The sequence below is a fragment of the Amphiura filiformis genome, chromosome 20 (assembly GCF_039555335.1).
Source record: "Amphiura filiformis chromosome 20, Afil_fr2py, whole genome shotgun sequence".
Classification (NCBI taxonomy): Eukaryota; Metazoa; Echinodermata; class Ophiuroidea; order Amphilepidida; family Amphiuridae; genus Amphiura; species Amphiura filiformis.
Genome location: NC_092647.1, coordinates 37750585 through 37768040, shown reverse-complemented (window position 1 = coordinate 37768040; position 17456 = coordinate 37750585). Strand labels below are relative to the sequence as shown.

The 17456-nt window shown below is 36.6% G+C and overlaps 1 protein-coding gene across 1 annotated transcript in view; it reads right to left on the bottom strand.

Moving 5' to 3' along the window:
• The window catches only part of LOC140142298 (uncharacterized), a 50922-nt gene extending 46100 nt beyond the window's left edge, over nucleotides 1–4822 (bottom strand). The window contains exons 1-4 of the mRNA XM_072164267.1: nucleotides 4552–4822; nucleotides 4038–4500; nucleotides 3872–3885; nucleotides 3286–3381 (exon numbers count right to left, since the gene is read on the bottom strand). Coding sequence (XP_072020368.1) covers nucleotides 3286–3381; nucleotides 3872–3885; nucleotides 4038–4500; nucleotides 4552–4822 — 844 coding nt within the window. The remainder of the gene's footprint in view (nucleotides 1–3285; nucleotides 3382–3871; nucleotides 3886–4037; nucleotides 4501–4551) is intronic.
• Nucleotides 4823–17456: the final 12634 nt, after the last annotated feature.

Genomic DNA, 17456 nt, shown 5'->3' with positions numbered 1-17456 from the left:
CGACAGAATGTTAACCATATGCCATGAAGCTGAAAAAAGACATCTCCTGTAAAAAACTGGTATCTTGAAAGTTGGTGTAACAGTCATTTAAAAGAATATAATATACTCTTTTAAATGACTGTTACACCAACATCCAAAATATTATTTTGGTGGCCAAGTTGAATTTTAAACATGCCCAATTACCCATAAGTCCATGCTGTTTTCCTATTACTGCTATGCTATAATGATTATGTGGGAAAATACTCTCCTTTTATGGCACCATCCCATTGAGAACCAGATACCTAGTGTCGCTGTAAGAGATTTTGATGAAAAATAATATCTTGGTGGCCATTTTGGGAGTCACTTTTATTTCTTTGAACTTACCCATGGGATAATTTTGAATGACATATTTTACGTTACCCTTCTGCCACAAAGATATTTTTGGATCTCGAAGAAAGCACTCATGTGGCACCATTTCCTTAAAAAATCAGATAAATTACATGTTGTTGAGACATAATATTATCAATTTAAAAACTACTTGCATGGTCATTTTGGAGAAAAAAAGAAAGGAAAGAAAGCACTATTGTTGCACATAATACATTATGTAAATTGTAAGTTGCTGGAAGGTATGGGTCTTGCTTAAAATGCCATATAGTTGAAAGCTTTCCATCCTGTTTCTGTTTTGCGGAATTTGATGGAAAACAAAAAATAGACTATGTGGCAGGTTGGCCCACTTGTGCTGGGGCAGGTTGCCCCCATTGTGTTTATGGGCAAGAGTTATGCATACTTTCTCCATTTTCACCCATTTTGTGTCAAATGAAGCAAAATACAATTTACACACCAACACTAGTCAGTTCCATGGATAAAATTGTTCAAAGGCGGAGTATAGTACAAAAAAATCTATATTGTTGTCCTATTTGAGCACTTTTTGACTGGAAATAGCAATATTTCAATATCATATTTCTTTATAATTGGGAATTTGTACATAAAAAGTAATTCATCACTCAGAATAGTTAATAATGAACAAAAAAGTCAATTACAATTGTTATCCACAGCCTTTCAGTTTTTCGTTATGGGTTTTATAAGATGATTGGTTAACGTTATTTCCTTGATTTTAGCTATTTCCTCAAGAATGACCCATGATGGCGCAAAATGAATTTTATTTTTGATTATCTTGGAACTATGATAGGTGATATCTTACCGCAGTTGTAACTTTAGAATGTTTTATTGGAAAGAAATATGGCAATAACACACGGTTGTGCATAGAGGGCCAACCTGCCCCGTTTGGTGGGCCAACCTGCCCCGGCCTGGTTAATTTTCTTTTCGCTCTCTCCTACAACTAGTATAACTTTTGTATAAGTCACAGAGCCATATAAATTTGTTAGCATTTACCTAGAGTAAACAGCTCTCAAGTATCAAATTGAGAGCCTCTTAACCCACAAACTGAGCTCTCCAGATAAGTGGGGAAAAAGGGGGCCAACCTGCCCCGGTCTCCCTTACTAGGTGCATAATGATCATGTGCAAAAGGAATCTTGCAAATTTATCTTATAAATTTATAATTTATATCTAGAGAAATGGGCCGAAATGTTCGATTTTGAATTTCATTCTGTCGACAACGAAAGTATCACACACAATCCTATGGACCATTGAAATATATGTTATAGCCCATAATTCGCCAACTGAATGTCCGATTTGCATGAAAATTTGGGTTTAGGTTTCTTTCATGAATGTAAAAACACATGAGCAGGAAGAAATTTGGATAGAAATACTCCTTTAACATTATATCAGCGTTCAATGAAAATATTTAACACAACATCTATTAAAATGCTGTTTTAAATATCATTTTAATGAAAAAATCATGTTTTTGCAGCCATTTTGGCGGCCATTTTGAATGTTTACATGCCCATGAGATCATATTAATTGATGCTGATGTCATATTGTTACCCCTTTACCAGAGAGATACTTTGAATACAAAAGAACACAATGTTTGGCACCATTTCATTGTAAATCTGGTACTTCATAATACTCCTGTAACACATTTTAATGAAAAAAGACAATTTTGGCGGCCATTTTGGCAGCCATTTTGATTTTTAAACATATCCAGGAGATGATAGAAATGACATAGACAACTGACCATAATATCAGCAACCCATGGTTATTTTTAACATCAAATAAGTTAAAATATTGAATTCTAAATACATTTTAATGAAAACCCCATCTTTTGGCAACCATTTGGCGGCCATTTTGAATGTAAACATGTTATACTGACCTTCAATCATAAAAATAATGTCAGAAATTGATTCCTTGTATGCAAAAACCTATAGAATGATGTATTACACATGAATATTGAGTGAAAACTAAAATTTAAAATTTTCAAAATGGCCGCCGGCGGCCATCTTGGATTTCTCGAATTCGCAGCCGCTTTCGCAAAAGCACCTCTGTGATTCGTTAACCTCAAAGGTCCAATAACCCAAATCAAGTGTCAAAATCTCTGCCCTATCCGGTGTAGGCCGGGTTCTAGCTAGGGCCAGGACTACTACTCTTTGATTGATCAAAGGCACTTTTTTAAAGGTATGTCATCTTGTCACGGGTCAATATGACTTATTGCCGCCAGACCTACAGTGGGCCTCACTCTGAGTCGCCTCAAGATGCACATGGGATAAGGTGCGATACCGTAGCTACTAAAAAAGGATGAGTCCAGTTGAATAGTTATATAATTCCAATTTAATATCACCTTTAACCATGCCGCGCTCATCAACAAATAAATACCTACCTTATGCCTTCAATTATACATCTATAATCTGTAGAATTCTCATAAATAGTGGAACTCTAAGTCAGGAAACATAACATTCAGAATTCAGACTACGAGTAAAGCACACAGACACATCAAAATCAAAACAAAATCTACCGTTGCAAACCAATTATGTAATCCTTTGAAGTCAAAGGTCGTAATATTTTATTTTTATGATTGTTTTCATAATCACATGATTACCACGTCCACGGTCGCGGGTCATGATACACATGGGTCTCTTAGGTCAGACATGGAGATGCATAGATTAGATAATACATGGCAAATTGTAATTAATCAGCAAATCAGTCTGTCTGACTTGTTTACAAATATTGGATTAGGCATCAAAGAATTTAAACAGTCATGTCATGGTAAACCATAACCCTCTCACCTCACCTCACCTCACATAGGCTGTTTCATCCTCTGTAGTATGAAGCCCTCTTCAAGAATCTTCCATTTCTGTCTGTCTTGCGCATCCCTTGCCCAAGTGGTGCTATTATGCTGTTAAGTCGTCTCGCCATCTTCGTCTTTGCCTTCCTCTTCTACGCTTTCCATTTCTTGGTTGCCAATTTGTCCATCTGTTGTCGTTTTTTCTTGCCACATGTCCCGCCCATCTCCATTTTGCTTCCCCAATCCTTTCCATGATGTCTTTGACTCCAGTTTTACTTCTTATGTCACTGTTTCTGATTTTGTCACGTTAAGTTATGTTTAACATATGTCTCTCCATGGCTCGCTGTGACGTGGTGAGTTTTTGTTCCAGATCTTTAGTAGTCGACCAGGTTTCAGCGCCGTAAGTCATGGTTGGTATTAACACACATTGATCATACATACGCCTCCTCAATGTCATTGGTAGCTTTTTGTCACAAAGGATGTCTTTGTACCTGCCAAAACAACACCAGCCAGCCTTGATTCTCAATCAAACTTCCTCTCTTGTGTTGTCCTCCATTTTGACTGTCTTGCCCAGATACTATCTACTTTCTCAATCGGTTCGTTGTCAATTTCAATGGACTCTCTAGTGTCAAAGTTGGTCATGTATTTTGTTTTCCCTTTGTGTATTTTTAGTCTAATTTTCCTGCTCTCGGTGTTCAAACTATTTAGCTGAACTTCTAATTCTTTGACTGATGGTGATGTAAGGGCTACATCATCTGCAACCCTCAGGTCAGTTAACCATTCTCCATCGATGTTGATGCCTCTTTCTTCTCAATCTAGTTGTTTGAAAATTTGCTCCATGACAGTTGTGAATATTTTTGGAGAGATTGTGTCCCCTTGCCTTACTCCCCTCTGTATGTGGATAGGCTTGGAGACATCCTTATCTATGTGGATTGTAGCTGTGGCGTTTGTGTAGATGTCTTCTAGAATCTTAACATACCCTTCGTTAACTCCAATCCTTCTTAAGGCTGCAAATAGATCACTATGTTCCACCGAATCAAAAGCTTTCTCATAATCTATATAGCCTATACAAAGCTTCAGCTGATACTCATTTGCTTTCTCAAGCAGTTGGTTCAAAGCATGCAGATGATCAGTTGTTGAAAAGCCCTCTCTGAAGCCTGCCTGCTCTCTAGGTTGATTCTCATCCAATATTATCTTGATTCTATTCTGAATGATTCGTGTGAAGATTTTATATGCATGTGAAAGCAGACTAATAGGTCGGTAGTTTTTGATATCCTCTTTATCTCCTTTCTTATGTAGAAGAATAATATTGGCTTCCTTCCAGGCTGCTGGTATCTTCTTTTCTGTCAATATTTGGTTTTAAAGTCTTGTCAATTGAGTGATGATTTCCGCACCTCCTATCTTATACACGTCATTGGATATATCATCAGTGCCAGGTGCTTTGTTGTCTTTCATTTGTTTTACTGCTGTCTCTACTTCTCTAACAGTTACATTTGGTATGTCTGTTTGATCTGGAGACATGAAGTTTGGTTTACTTTGGTTAGAATGAGAGCTATAGAGGTCTTGGTAAAACTCTGCACATATGTTGAGTATTTCTTCTCTACTAGATGTAGGAATACCATTTTTGTCTTTCATCTGGCTGATTCTAGTTTTCTTACTGTTCATTTTGGAGATCTGTTTTGGTCCTTTACCACTTTCTAGGATGGACTCAATTTGTTCTCTTCGTTTTCTTCTACTTCTCTGACGTCTCTTCTTTCTAACTTCCTTCACAGTTTCCTTGTACTCTACTTTCTGAGTAGTAGTTTTGTCTATGATTTCTCTGAGTATCTTTCTTTTAATATCTAGCTCCTCAATCTCAATATCTTCTTTGGTTTTTGTTTCTTTGTTCTTTCTTGTGGTGCTATCTCTTCAGCAGCCTCTGTCACTATGCTGGATATAAGTGTAGATCTCGAGTCTATATCCATATCTTCCATATCCAGTGCTGTGAATCGATTCTTGAGTGTTAGTTAAAATTCTTCCCTCCTTTCTTTCAGCCGCAGTATATTTAGTTTGCTCTTTTTAGAATTCTTGATGAATTTGATCTTGCCAGTTTCTTGTTTAGTAGTATCTTAGCTCTAATCATCCTGTGATCGCTGCCAATGTCCACATTCGTGATCACTTCACAATTCTGTAGTATGCCTCTCTGGCTACTTGTACAAAATCAATCTGATTCCTGATCTTTCCTCCTGGGCTTTCCCATGTCCACTATCTGTTTTCTTTCTTTTTGAAGAAAGCCTCTCACCATGGCTTTATACTAAGATTGTGTGTTTGTTTAATTTTTCAAACACCATTACCCTCGAACAGACATAGCGCAGGACACAGTCCAACGTCTTAATGCTCAGGACATGATCAAATGTCTTATTTCCGTTGTGGTAGACAGACACAGCGGTAATTTTTTCGCAGCTTCTTTCGCTAAAATGTTTCCACAGTGTTTTTCCGCGCCGCTGCATAAAACGTCAAATAGGAGAACAAAGCTCAGCTTCAGCGGAACAGCCTATTCCCCGAAAATCACAGTGTAGAACCGAAAACGCGGGAGAACTGAAAACGCGATTTCTGTCGACTTATATGCTGGCCTTTTAAGATGACGTTGGTTTGAATGCATTTGGCCGGTTTTGAACATGTTAATGCCAGGCCATGTCAATCTTAATGTTTGGGAAGAAACCTAACGCGTTCTTATTATATATACCGGTATATTTCAAAATAAGCCTAAAAACTAAACGGTATAATTCAAATTAAGACTCCGATGACTTTTCGGAACGGCGTTTTTCTGTTGTGCCCGACATGCACAGATAAGTATCTAAATTTATGTCATTGACCGAAGTTGGTCTAGACCATCAAACGATCTAGATACTTGTTGGTCTGGGTGGGACAGACGCAGTGGTGGCACTACGGGGGAGGTGGCAATGGGGCATTTTCCCCTCAATAACCCCCGCCCCCCCCCCCCACACACACACCACACACTTTTAAGGCAAAATGCCCAAAATTGCAAAGGTTTTCTACTTTTTGTGGCAATTTGGTTGATTTTGCCCCGTGAAATTCACTTTTCCTCCCATGCCCCCACCCCGAACAAAATTCCTGGTGTCACTACTGGACAGACGTCGCGTTTTCAGGTCCACAGAGCGACTTTTGGTTCTCGGGTTTGGTTTTCCGCTTAATTGATTGCAAAAATTTCGACGCTTTCTGACATGATTCAGCCGATGACTTATCGAGCATCATATGTTCTGGTTTCTAGGCAAGTCAATTATGAAAGGATCTACTACAAATTGCACCAGAATTCAGTTTACATACATCCATCTCCCATCCCAAACACAAAAACATATCAAAAGTCCCGGAAAAGTACTGGAGCATTGCATAATTTGCACAAATCGAAAATGGCTACATGGGGTTGAATGCAGGGGTTGAATTTCAAAGTTGGTCAATTTGTAAGTACGGTAAGTTTATGGCGCTGTGTAATTTGCAAAATATTTATGAGAACACCCAAATAATGGTAAAGTGTACATTGCTATGTAGATTGCAAAAGTGTTAAGTGTTTCTGTGAGGACACCCAGATTACAGTAAGTGTACATTGCTGTGTAAATTACAAAAGTGTTTTTGTGAGGTCACCCAGATTACAGTAAGTGTACATTACTGTGTAAATTACAAAAGTGTTTCTGTGAGGACACCCAGATTACAGTAAGTGTACATTGCTATGTAAATTACAAAAGTGTTTCTGTGAGGACACCCAGATTACAGTAAGTGTACATTGCTATCTAAATTACAAAAGTGTTTCTGTGAGGACACCCAGATTACAGTAAGTGTACATTGCTATGTAAATTACAAAAGTGTTTCTGTGAGGACACCCAGATTACAGTAAGTGTACATTGCTGTGTAAATTACAAAAGTGTTTCTGTGAGGACACCCAGATTACAGTAAGTGTACATTACTGTGTAAATTACAAAAGTGTTTCTGTGAGGACACCCAGATTACAGTAAGTGTACATTGCTATGTAAATTACAAAAGTGTTTCTGTGAGGACACCCAGATTACAGTAAGTGTACATTGCTATGTAAATTACAAAAGTGTTTCTGTAATGACACCCAAATTACAGTAAGTGTACATTACTGTGTAAATTACAAAAGTGTTTCTGTGAGGTCACCCAGATTACAGTAAGTGTACATTGCTATGTAAATTACAAAAGTGTTTCTGTGAGGTCACCCAGATTACAGTAAGTGTACATTGCTATGTAAATTACAAAAGTGTTTCTGTGAGGAAACCCAGATTACAGTAAGTGTACATTGCTATGTAAATTACAAAAGTGTTTCTGTGAGGTCACCCAGATTACAGTAAGTGTACATTGCTGTGTTTACAAAAGTGTTTCTGTAATGACACCCAGATTACAGTAAGTGTACATTGCTGTGTAAATTACAAAAGTGTTTCTGTGAGGTCACCCAGATTACAGTAAGTGTACATTGCTATGTAAATTACAAAAGTGTTTCTGTGAGGACACCCAGATTACAGTAAGTGTACATTGCTATGTAAATTACAAAAGTGTTTCTGTAATGACACCCAAATTACAGTAAGTGTACATTACTGTGTAAATTACAAAAGTGTTTCTGTGAGGTCACCCAGATTACAGTAAGTGTACATTGCTATGTAAATTACAAAAGTGTTTCTGTGAGGACACCCAGATTACGGTAAGTGTACATTGCTATGTAAATTACAAAAGTGTTTCTGTGAGGACACCCAGATTACAGTAAGTGTACATTGCTATATAAATTACAAATGTGTTTCTGTGAGGACACCCAGATTACGGTAAGTGTACATTGCTATGTAAATTACAAAAGTGTTTCTGTGAGGACACCCAGATTACAGTAAGTGTACATTGCTGTGTAAATTACAAAAGTGTTTCTGTGAGGTCACCCAGATTACAGTAAGTGTACATTGCTATGTAAATTACAAAAGTGTTTCTGTGAGGACACCCAGATTACGGTAAGTGTACATTGCTATGTAAATTACAAAAGTGTTTCTGTGAGGTCACCCAGATTACAGTAAGTGTACATTGCTATGTAAATTACAAAAGTGTTTCTGTGAGGACACCCAGATTACGGTAAGTGTACATTGCTATGTAAATTACAAAAGTGTTTCTGTGAGGACACCCAGATTACGGTAAGTGTACATTGCTATGTAAATTACAAAAGTGTTTCTGTGAGGACACCCAGATTACAGTAAGTGTACATTGATGTGTAAATTACAAAAGTGTTTCTGTGAGGACACCCAGATTACGGTAAGTGTACATTGCTATGTAAATTACAAAAGTGTTTCTGTGATGACACCCAGATTACAGTAAGTGTACATTGCTATCTAAATTACAAAAGTGTTTCTGTGAGGACACCCAGATTACAGTAAGTGTACATTGCTGTGTAAATTACAAAAGTGTTTTTGTGAGGTCACCCAGATTACAGTAAGTGTACATTACTGTGTAAATCACAAAAGTGTTTCTGTGAGGACACCCAGATTACAGTAAGTGTACATTGCTATGTAAATTACAAAAGTGTTTCTGTGAGGACACCCAGATTACAGTAAGTGTACATTGCTATCTAAATTACAAAAGTGTTTCTGTGAGGACACCCAGATTACAGTAAGTGTACATTGCTATGTAAATTACAAAAGTGTTTCTGTGAGGACACCCAGATTACAGTAAGTGTACATTGCTGTGTAAATTACAAAAGTGTTTCTGTGAGGACACCCAGATTACAGTAAGTGTACATTACTGTGTAAATTACAAAAGTGTTTCTGTGAGGACACCCAGATTACAGTAAGTGTACATTGCTATGTAAATTACAAAAGTGTTTCTGTGAGGACACCCAGATTACAGTAAGTGTACATTGCTATGTAAATTACAAAAGTGTTTCTGTAATGACACCCAGATTACAGTAAGTGTACATTACTGTGTAAATTACAAAAGTGTTTCTGTGAGGTCACCCAGATTACAGTAAGTGTACATTGCTATGTAAATTACAAAAGTGTTTCTGTGAGGTCACCCAGATTACAGTAAGTGTACATTGCTATGTAAATTACAAAAGTGTTTCTGTGAGGAAACCCAGATTACAGTAAGTGTACATTGCTATGTAAATTACAAAAGTGTTTCTGTGAGGTCACCCAGATTACAGTAAGTGTACATTGCTGTGTTTACAAAAGTGTTTCTGTAATGACACCCAGATTACAGTAAGTGTACATTGCTGTGTAAATTACAAATGTGTTTCTGCGAGGACACCCAGATTACAGTAAGTGTACATTGCTATGTAAATTACAAAAGTGTTTCTGTAATGACACCCAGATTACAGTAAGTGTACATTACTGTGTAAATTACAAAAGTGTTTCTGTGAGGACACCCAGATTACAGTAAGTGTACATTGCTATGTAAATTACAAAAGTGTTTCTGTGAGGACACCCAGATTACAGTAAGTGTACATTGCTATGTAAATTACAAAAGTGTTTCTGTAATGACACCCAGATTACAGTAAGTGTACATTACGGTGTAAATTACAAAAGTGTTTCTGTGAGGTCACCCAGATTACAGTAAGTGTACATTGCTATGTAAATTACAAAAGTGTTTCTGTGAGGTCACCCAGATTACAGTAAGTGTACATTGCTATGTAAATTACAAAAGTGTTTCTGTGAGGACACCCAGATTACAGTAAGTGTACATTGCTATGTAAATTACAAAAGTGTTTCTGTAATGACACCCAGATTACAGTAAGTGTACATTACTGTGTAAATTACAAAAGTGTTTCTGTGAGGTCACCCAGATTACAGTAAGTGTACATTGCTATGTAAATTACAAAAGTGTTTCTGTGAGGACACCCAGATTACAGTAAGTGTACATTGCTGTGTAAATTACAAAAGTGTTTCTGTGAGGACACCCAGATTACAGTAAGTGTACATTACTGTGTAAATTACAAAAGTGTTTCTGTGAGGACACCCAGATTACAGTAAGTGTACATTGCTATGTAAATTACAAAAGTGTTTCTGTGAGGACACCCAGATTACAGTAAGTGTACATTGCTATGTAAATTACAAAAGTGTTTCTGTAATGACACCCAGATTACAGTAAGTGTACATTACTGTGTAAATTACAAAAGTGTTTCTGTGAGGTCACCCAGATTGCAGTAAGTTTACATTGCTATGTAAATTACAAAAGTGTTTCTGTGAGGTCACCCAGATTACAGTAAGTGTACATTGCTATGTAAATTACAAAAGTGTTTCTGTGAGGAAACCCAGATTACAGTAAGTGTACATTGCTATGTAAATTACAAAAGTGTTTCTGTGAGGTCACCCAGATTACAGTAAGTGTACATTGCTGTGTTTACAAAAGTGTTTCTGTAAAGACACCCAGATTACAGTAAGTGTACATTGCTGTGTAAATTACAAATGTGTTTCTGCGAGGACACCCAGATTACAGTAAGTGTACATTGCTATGTAAATTACAAAAGTGTTTCTGTAATGACACCCAGATTACAGTAAGTGTACATTACTGTGTAAATTACAAAAGTGTTTCTGTGAGGACACCCAGATTACAGTAAGTGTACATTGCTATGTAAATTACAAAAGTGTTTCTGTGAGGACACCCAGATTACAGTAAGTGTACATTGCTATGTAAATTACAAAAGTGTTTCTGTAATGACACCCAGATTACAGTAAGTGTACATTACTGTGTAAATTACAAAAGTGTTTCTGTGAGGTCACCCAGATTACAGTAAGTGTACATTGCTATGTAAATTACAAAAGTGTTTCTGTGAGGTCACCCAGATTACAGTAAGTGTACATTGCTATGTAAATTACAAAAGTGTTTCTGTGAGGACACCCAGATTACAGTAAGTGTACATTGCTATGTAAATTACAAAAGTGTTTCTGTAATGACACCCAGATTACAGTAAGTGTACATTACTGTGTAAATTACAAAAGTGTTTCTGTGAGGTCACCCAGATTACAGTAAGTGTACATTGCTATGTAAATTACAAAAGTGTTTCTGTGAGGTCACCCAGATTACAGTAAGTGTACATTGCTATGTAAATTACAAAAGTGTTTCTGTGAGGAAACCCAGATTACAGTAAGTGTACATTGCTATGTAAATTACAAAAGTGTTTCTGTGAGGTCACCCAGATTACAGTAAGTGTACATTGCTGTGTTTACAAAAGTGTTTCTGTAATGACACCCAGATTACAGTAAGTGTACATTGCTGTGTAAATTACAAATGTGTTTCTGCGAGGACACCCAGATTACAGTAAGTGTACATTGCTATGTAAATTACAAAAGTGTTTCTGTAATGACACCCAGATTACAGTAAGTGTACATTACTGTGTAAATTACAAAAGTGTTTCTGTGAGGACACCCAGATTACAGTAAGTGTACATTGCTATGTAAATTACAAAAGTGTTTCTGTGAGGACACCCAGATTACAGTAAGTGTACATTGCTATGTAAATTACAAAAGTGTTTCTGTAATGACACCCTGATTACAGTAAGTGTACATTACTGTGTAAATTACAAAAGTGTTTCTGTGAGGTCACCCAGATTACAGTAAGTGTACATTGCTATGTAAATTACAAAAGTGTTTCTGTGAGGTCACCCAGATTACAGTAAGTGTACATTGCTATGTAAATTACAAAAGTGTTTCTGTGAGGACACCCAGATTACAGTAAGTGTACATTGCTATGTAAATTACAAAAGTGTTTCTGTGAGGTCACCCAGATTACAGTAAGTGTACATTGCTGTGTTTACAAAAGTGTTTCTGTAATGACACCCAGATTACAGTAAGTGTACATTGCTGTGTAAATTACAAATGTGTTTCTGCGAGGACACCCAGATTACAGTAAGTATACATTGCTATGTAAATTACAAAGGTGTTTCTGTGAGGTCACCCAGATTACAGTAAGTGTACATTGCTGTGTTTACAAAAGTGTTTCTGTAATGACACCCAGATTACAGTAAGTGTACATTGCTGTGTAAATTACAAATGTGTTTCTGCGAGGACACCCAGATTACAGTAAGTTTACATCCGGTACCCAGATTACAGTGAGTGTACATTGCTATGTAAATTACAAAAGTGTTTCTGTGAGGACACCTAGATTACAGTAAGTGTACATTGCTATCTAAATTACAAATGTGTTTCTGTGATGACACCCAGATTACAGTAAGTGTACATTGCTGTGTAAATTACAAAAGTGTTTCTGTGAGGACACCCAGATTACAGTAAGTGTACATTGCTATGTAAATTGCAAAAGTGTTTCTGTAATGACACCCAGATTACAGTAAGTGTACATTGCTATGTTAATTGCAGAAGTGTTTCTGTGAGGTCACCCAGATTACAGTAAGTGTACATTGCTATATAAATTACAAATGTGTTTCTGTGATGACACCCAGATTACAGTAAGTGTACATTGCTGTGTTAATTACAAAAGTGCTTCTGTGAGGACACCCAGATTACGGTAAGTGTACATTGCTGTGTAAATTACAAAAGTGCTTCTGTGAGGACACCCAGATTACAGTAAGTGTACATTGCTATCTAAATCACAAAAGTGTTTCTGTGAGGACACCCATATTACAGTAAGTGTACATTGCTGTGTAAATTACAAACGTGTTTTTGTGAGGACACCCAGATTACAGTAAGTGTACATTGCTATCTAAATTACAAAAGTGTTTTTGTGAGGACACCCAGATAACGGTAAGTGTACATTGCTGTGTAAATTACAAAAGTGTTTCTGTGAGGACACCCAGATGTACATTGCTATGTAAATTACAAAAGTGTTTCTGTGAGGACACCCAGATTACAGTAAGTGTACATTGCTATGTAAATTACAAATGTGTTTCTGTGATGACACCCAGATTACAGTAAGTGTACATTGATGTGTAAATTACAAAAGTGTTTCTGTGAGGACACCCAGATTACGGTAAGTGTACATTGCTGTGTAAATTACAAAAGTGTTTCTGTGAGGACACCCCGATTACAGTAAGTGTACATTGCTATATAAATTACAAATGTGTTTCTGTGATGACACCCAGATTACAGTAAGTGTACATTGCTGTGTTAATTACAAAAGTGCTTCTGTGAGGACACCCAGATTACGGTAAGTGTACATTGCTGTGTAAATTACAAAAGTGCTTCTGTGAGGACACCCAGATTACAGTAAGTGTACATTGCTATCTAAATCACAAAAGTGTTTCTGTGAGGACACCCATATTACAGTAAGTGTACATTGCTGTGTAAATTACAAACGTGTTTTTGTGAGGACACCCAGATTACAGTAAGTGTACATTGCTATCTAAATTACAAAAGTGTTTTTGTGAGGACACCCAGATAACGGTAAGTGTACATTGCTGTGTAAATTACAAAAGTGTTTCTGTGAGGACACCCAGATTACAGTAAGTGTACATTGCTATGTAAATTACAAAAGTGTTTCTGTGAGGACACCCAGATTACAGTAAGTGTACATTGCTATGTAAATTACAAATGTGTTTCTGTGATGACACCCAGATTACAGTAAGTGTACATTGATGTGTAAATTACAAAAGTGTTTCTGTGAGGACACCCAGATTACGGTAAGTGTACATTGCTGTGTAAATTACAAATGTGTTTCTGTGATGACACCCAGATTACAGTAAGTGTACATTGCTATGTAAATTACAAAAGTGTTTCTGTGAGGACACCCAGATTACAGTAAGTGTACATTGCTATGTAAATTACAAAAGTGTTTCTGTGAGGTCACCCAGATTACAGTAAGTGTACATTGCTATCTAAATTACAAAAGTGTTTCTGTGAGGTCACCCAGATTACAGTAAGTGTACATTGCTATGTAAATTACAAATGTGTTTCTGTGAGGACACCCAGATTACAGTAAGTGTACATTGCTGTGTAAATTACAAAAGTGTTTCTGTGAGGTCACCCAGATTACAGTAAGTGTACATTGCTATGTAAATTACAAATGTGTTTCTGTGAGGACACCCAGATTACAGTAAGTGTACATTGCTGTGTAAATTACAAAAGTGTTTCTGTGAGGACACCCATATTACAGTAAGTGAAGACCTGAGCGCAAGAAGACCGTAAGTCCACTTGGCCCCTCAACATGTATACACTTAAGTTGCTTATAGTTTCGTATAGTTTGGTAATGTTTTATACATGTTCAGGGGCCAAAACAAATCTTTCACAACCTTTCATGATGTTTTCACCCTGGAACATGTATTAAACATTATAAAACCCTAAGAAACTATACGTAACTTTAGTGTATACATGTTGAGGGGCCAAGTGGACGTGTGGTCTTCTTGCGCTCAGGTCTTCAAGTGTACATTGCTGTGTAAATTACAAAAGTGTTTCTGTGAGGACACCCCGATTATGGTAAGTGTAATGTGCTGTGTATATTGAAGAAGTGTGTTTCTGTGAGAATATCCAGATTACGGAAAGTATACATTACGGTGTAAATTGCAAAAGTGTTTTTGTCTGAGAACACCTTGACTGCGGTAAGTGTACATTGCTATGTAAATTGCAAACATGTTTCTGCGAGGACACCCAGATTACAGTAAGTTTATATGGCTATGTAAATTGCAAATGTGTTTTTCTGTGAACACCCATATCACGGGAAGTGTACAGTGCTGTGTATATTGCACAGGTATTTTTGTGAGGACACTCAGATTACGGTAAGTATATCTTGGTGAGCTAAGAAAGGATCAAGAATCGTGTAAATATGACATACTGAACATGCTGAAGCTTAAAAGGGCATTTCGTGATCCACAGCCTCATCCCCACTAAAAAAGTTGAGATTTTTATATCACTGGAAACCTCTGGCTACATAATGTTTATGTACAAAATATTTCTTGCAGATTAATTCGTTTAGCAAAGATATTGTGAAATTTGAATTTCGTTCTGGTGCACCAGAACGAAATTACAACGTATTGTCTATGGAGCAGTGTAATACACATAATCATGCATAACTCATAACTGCTAAGATCACGAAATACTCCTTTAAATGGCTAAGTAGGTCCCCTATGGTTACAATTGGAACAAATTCGCATTTCTAAATTTGCATTTTTAAAAGCTGAAATGGCCAAATATAAGATTAATTTCGTCAAAGTTGCATGCACACAGGCGTTTCTTTGCTCCTTTTCTCCAATTTCTCTTCTCATTTATTGATACCCGGTGGGCGCGCGCTTGTTTAAAAAGGGTTGTAGGCCTATTACGCTACTGATGTCTACTCAAGACAGCATTCACGGCGCGATTGGCCAATCATTAATAAAGTAACACACAAAAAAGAAAAGCATGAGATGAGTTAGAAAGGTCAATTGGGTTTGTTTCATGTTTGTTTCTTTCTTTGTTATTTTCTCAAGATAGCATTTACGACGACACGATTGACCAATGCATCATCTTCTGTGAACCCCCGCGCGCATAAACCACTTATACGGCCTGCATCATTTTCTCGAAACGCTCACGTGTGTTCGGAAAGTAATTTGGCATCATGGTTTTCGCTATCTTCTCGCCAATTAAAACAATACAGAAAACATTTCACACATTTAGAAGAACGTTAGGAAAGATTATTTTAATGGTTTTTTTTCGCTATCTACTCAAGATAGCACTTATTTATAATACAAAGAAATTAAAAAATATTGAAAATATTTTGTTCTGATGAGAGCATGTGGAACCTAAACGTAACAACATAAGTCGTAGATTTAAAATGAGATGAGTTAGAAAGGTCATTCGGTATTTTTTTAATATTTCATGTTTTTGTTTGTTTTTGGGTGTTTTTTTATCTACTCAAGATAGCATTTACGGCGCGATTGGCCAATCATTATGGCCGTTGCGATATGCATCATCTTCTGTGAACCCACGCGCGCATAGCCCACTTACGGTCTGCATCATTTTTTTGGAACTTGCTAACAGGCTATAGGCCTACGCGTGTTCGGAAAGTGTTTTGGCATCATGGCTTTTCGCTATCTACTGAAGATATCATTGCGGGCCTTATAAAACAAAACAGAAAATATTTCAAACATTTAGAAGAACGCGTGTTAGGAAAGATTATGTCTTTTTGGTTTTGTTTTGCTTTTTCGCTATTTAGGCCTACTCGATAGCACTTATTTATAAAATACAAAGAAATTGAAAATATTTTGTTATCTACTGACAACAAATGTCGTAGATTTAAAATGAGACGAGTTAGAAAGGTCTTTTTTAATATTTCATGTTTGTTATCTACTCAAGATAGCATTCACAGCGCGATTGCATTGGCCAATCATTTTATGGCCGTTGCGACATGCATCATTTTCTGTGATTCCAAGCGCGCATAGTCCACTTACGATCTGCATCATTTTTTTCGAACTCGCTAACAGCTCACTCCTGATATGTACTTATACTATTATTATGATTATAGTGTATGTAGCTGGGAGGAAAGAACGACAATCATTTAAAAACATTGACCTTTTGTATTGAAGATACACCCCCCCACCTTAAATTTGTCATTCTTTAAAAATACCTTAATAATGATAAATTCTTATTCATATTGCTGTGTAATTAGCAGAGAGAATAAATTGTAATATCCTTTATATTATGCACTATCATTTACATTATAATATAAATAATAGGGGACCAAGAATTTACCCTTGGTGTACACTGCACCTTATAATTAAGAAGTTGAACTTTAAAAATTTAATAACATTTAATTATTTATTATCTAAAGAGTAAACTTAAACTTCTTGATTTTTTTAGATGTTGGCATAATGTTATCGTAAAATGATATTTTGTTGTTGTTTCTAAGAATACTTTACCCGATTTGGTCACATTAAGAATACGGTATTTGCAGATGATAAACATGTTAACCAAACGACTCGTTAGACCACCATTCTCATTATTTTGTGATGTTAAATAGCTACGGTACATTAAATATTATATCGATTTTAAAAGTGTATGACTCGATTTCTGTTAATATTGGAGCCCGGGGGGCACTCCAACTTTGGAGGTGACGCGTATTGAGGGCGGTTAGGCCCCCCTTTTTCCGCCTCGCGGTCACCCAAAGACCCCATATATTTTACGAACACATGCTCTGTCACCCGAAGACCCCCTATTTTTCCATTTGATCTGTCACCCAAAGACCCTTACAAGTTCAATTTGAACAGCAACTTTCATTTAACACTGATTTTGTTACTTATTTTGAAAAAAACAAAGAAATTTGAAGCCATTTAGAACTAGAAATTCAATTCTCGAGGTTTCTGTGGCGCTGTTTCGGTTCTCACCCAAAGATTCCA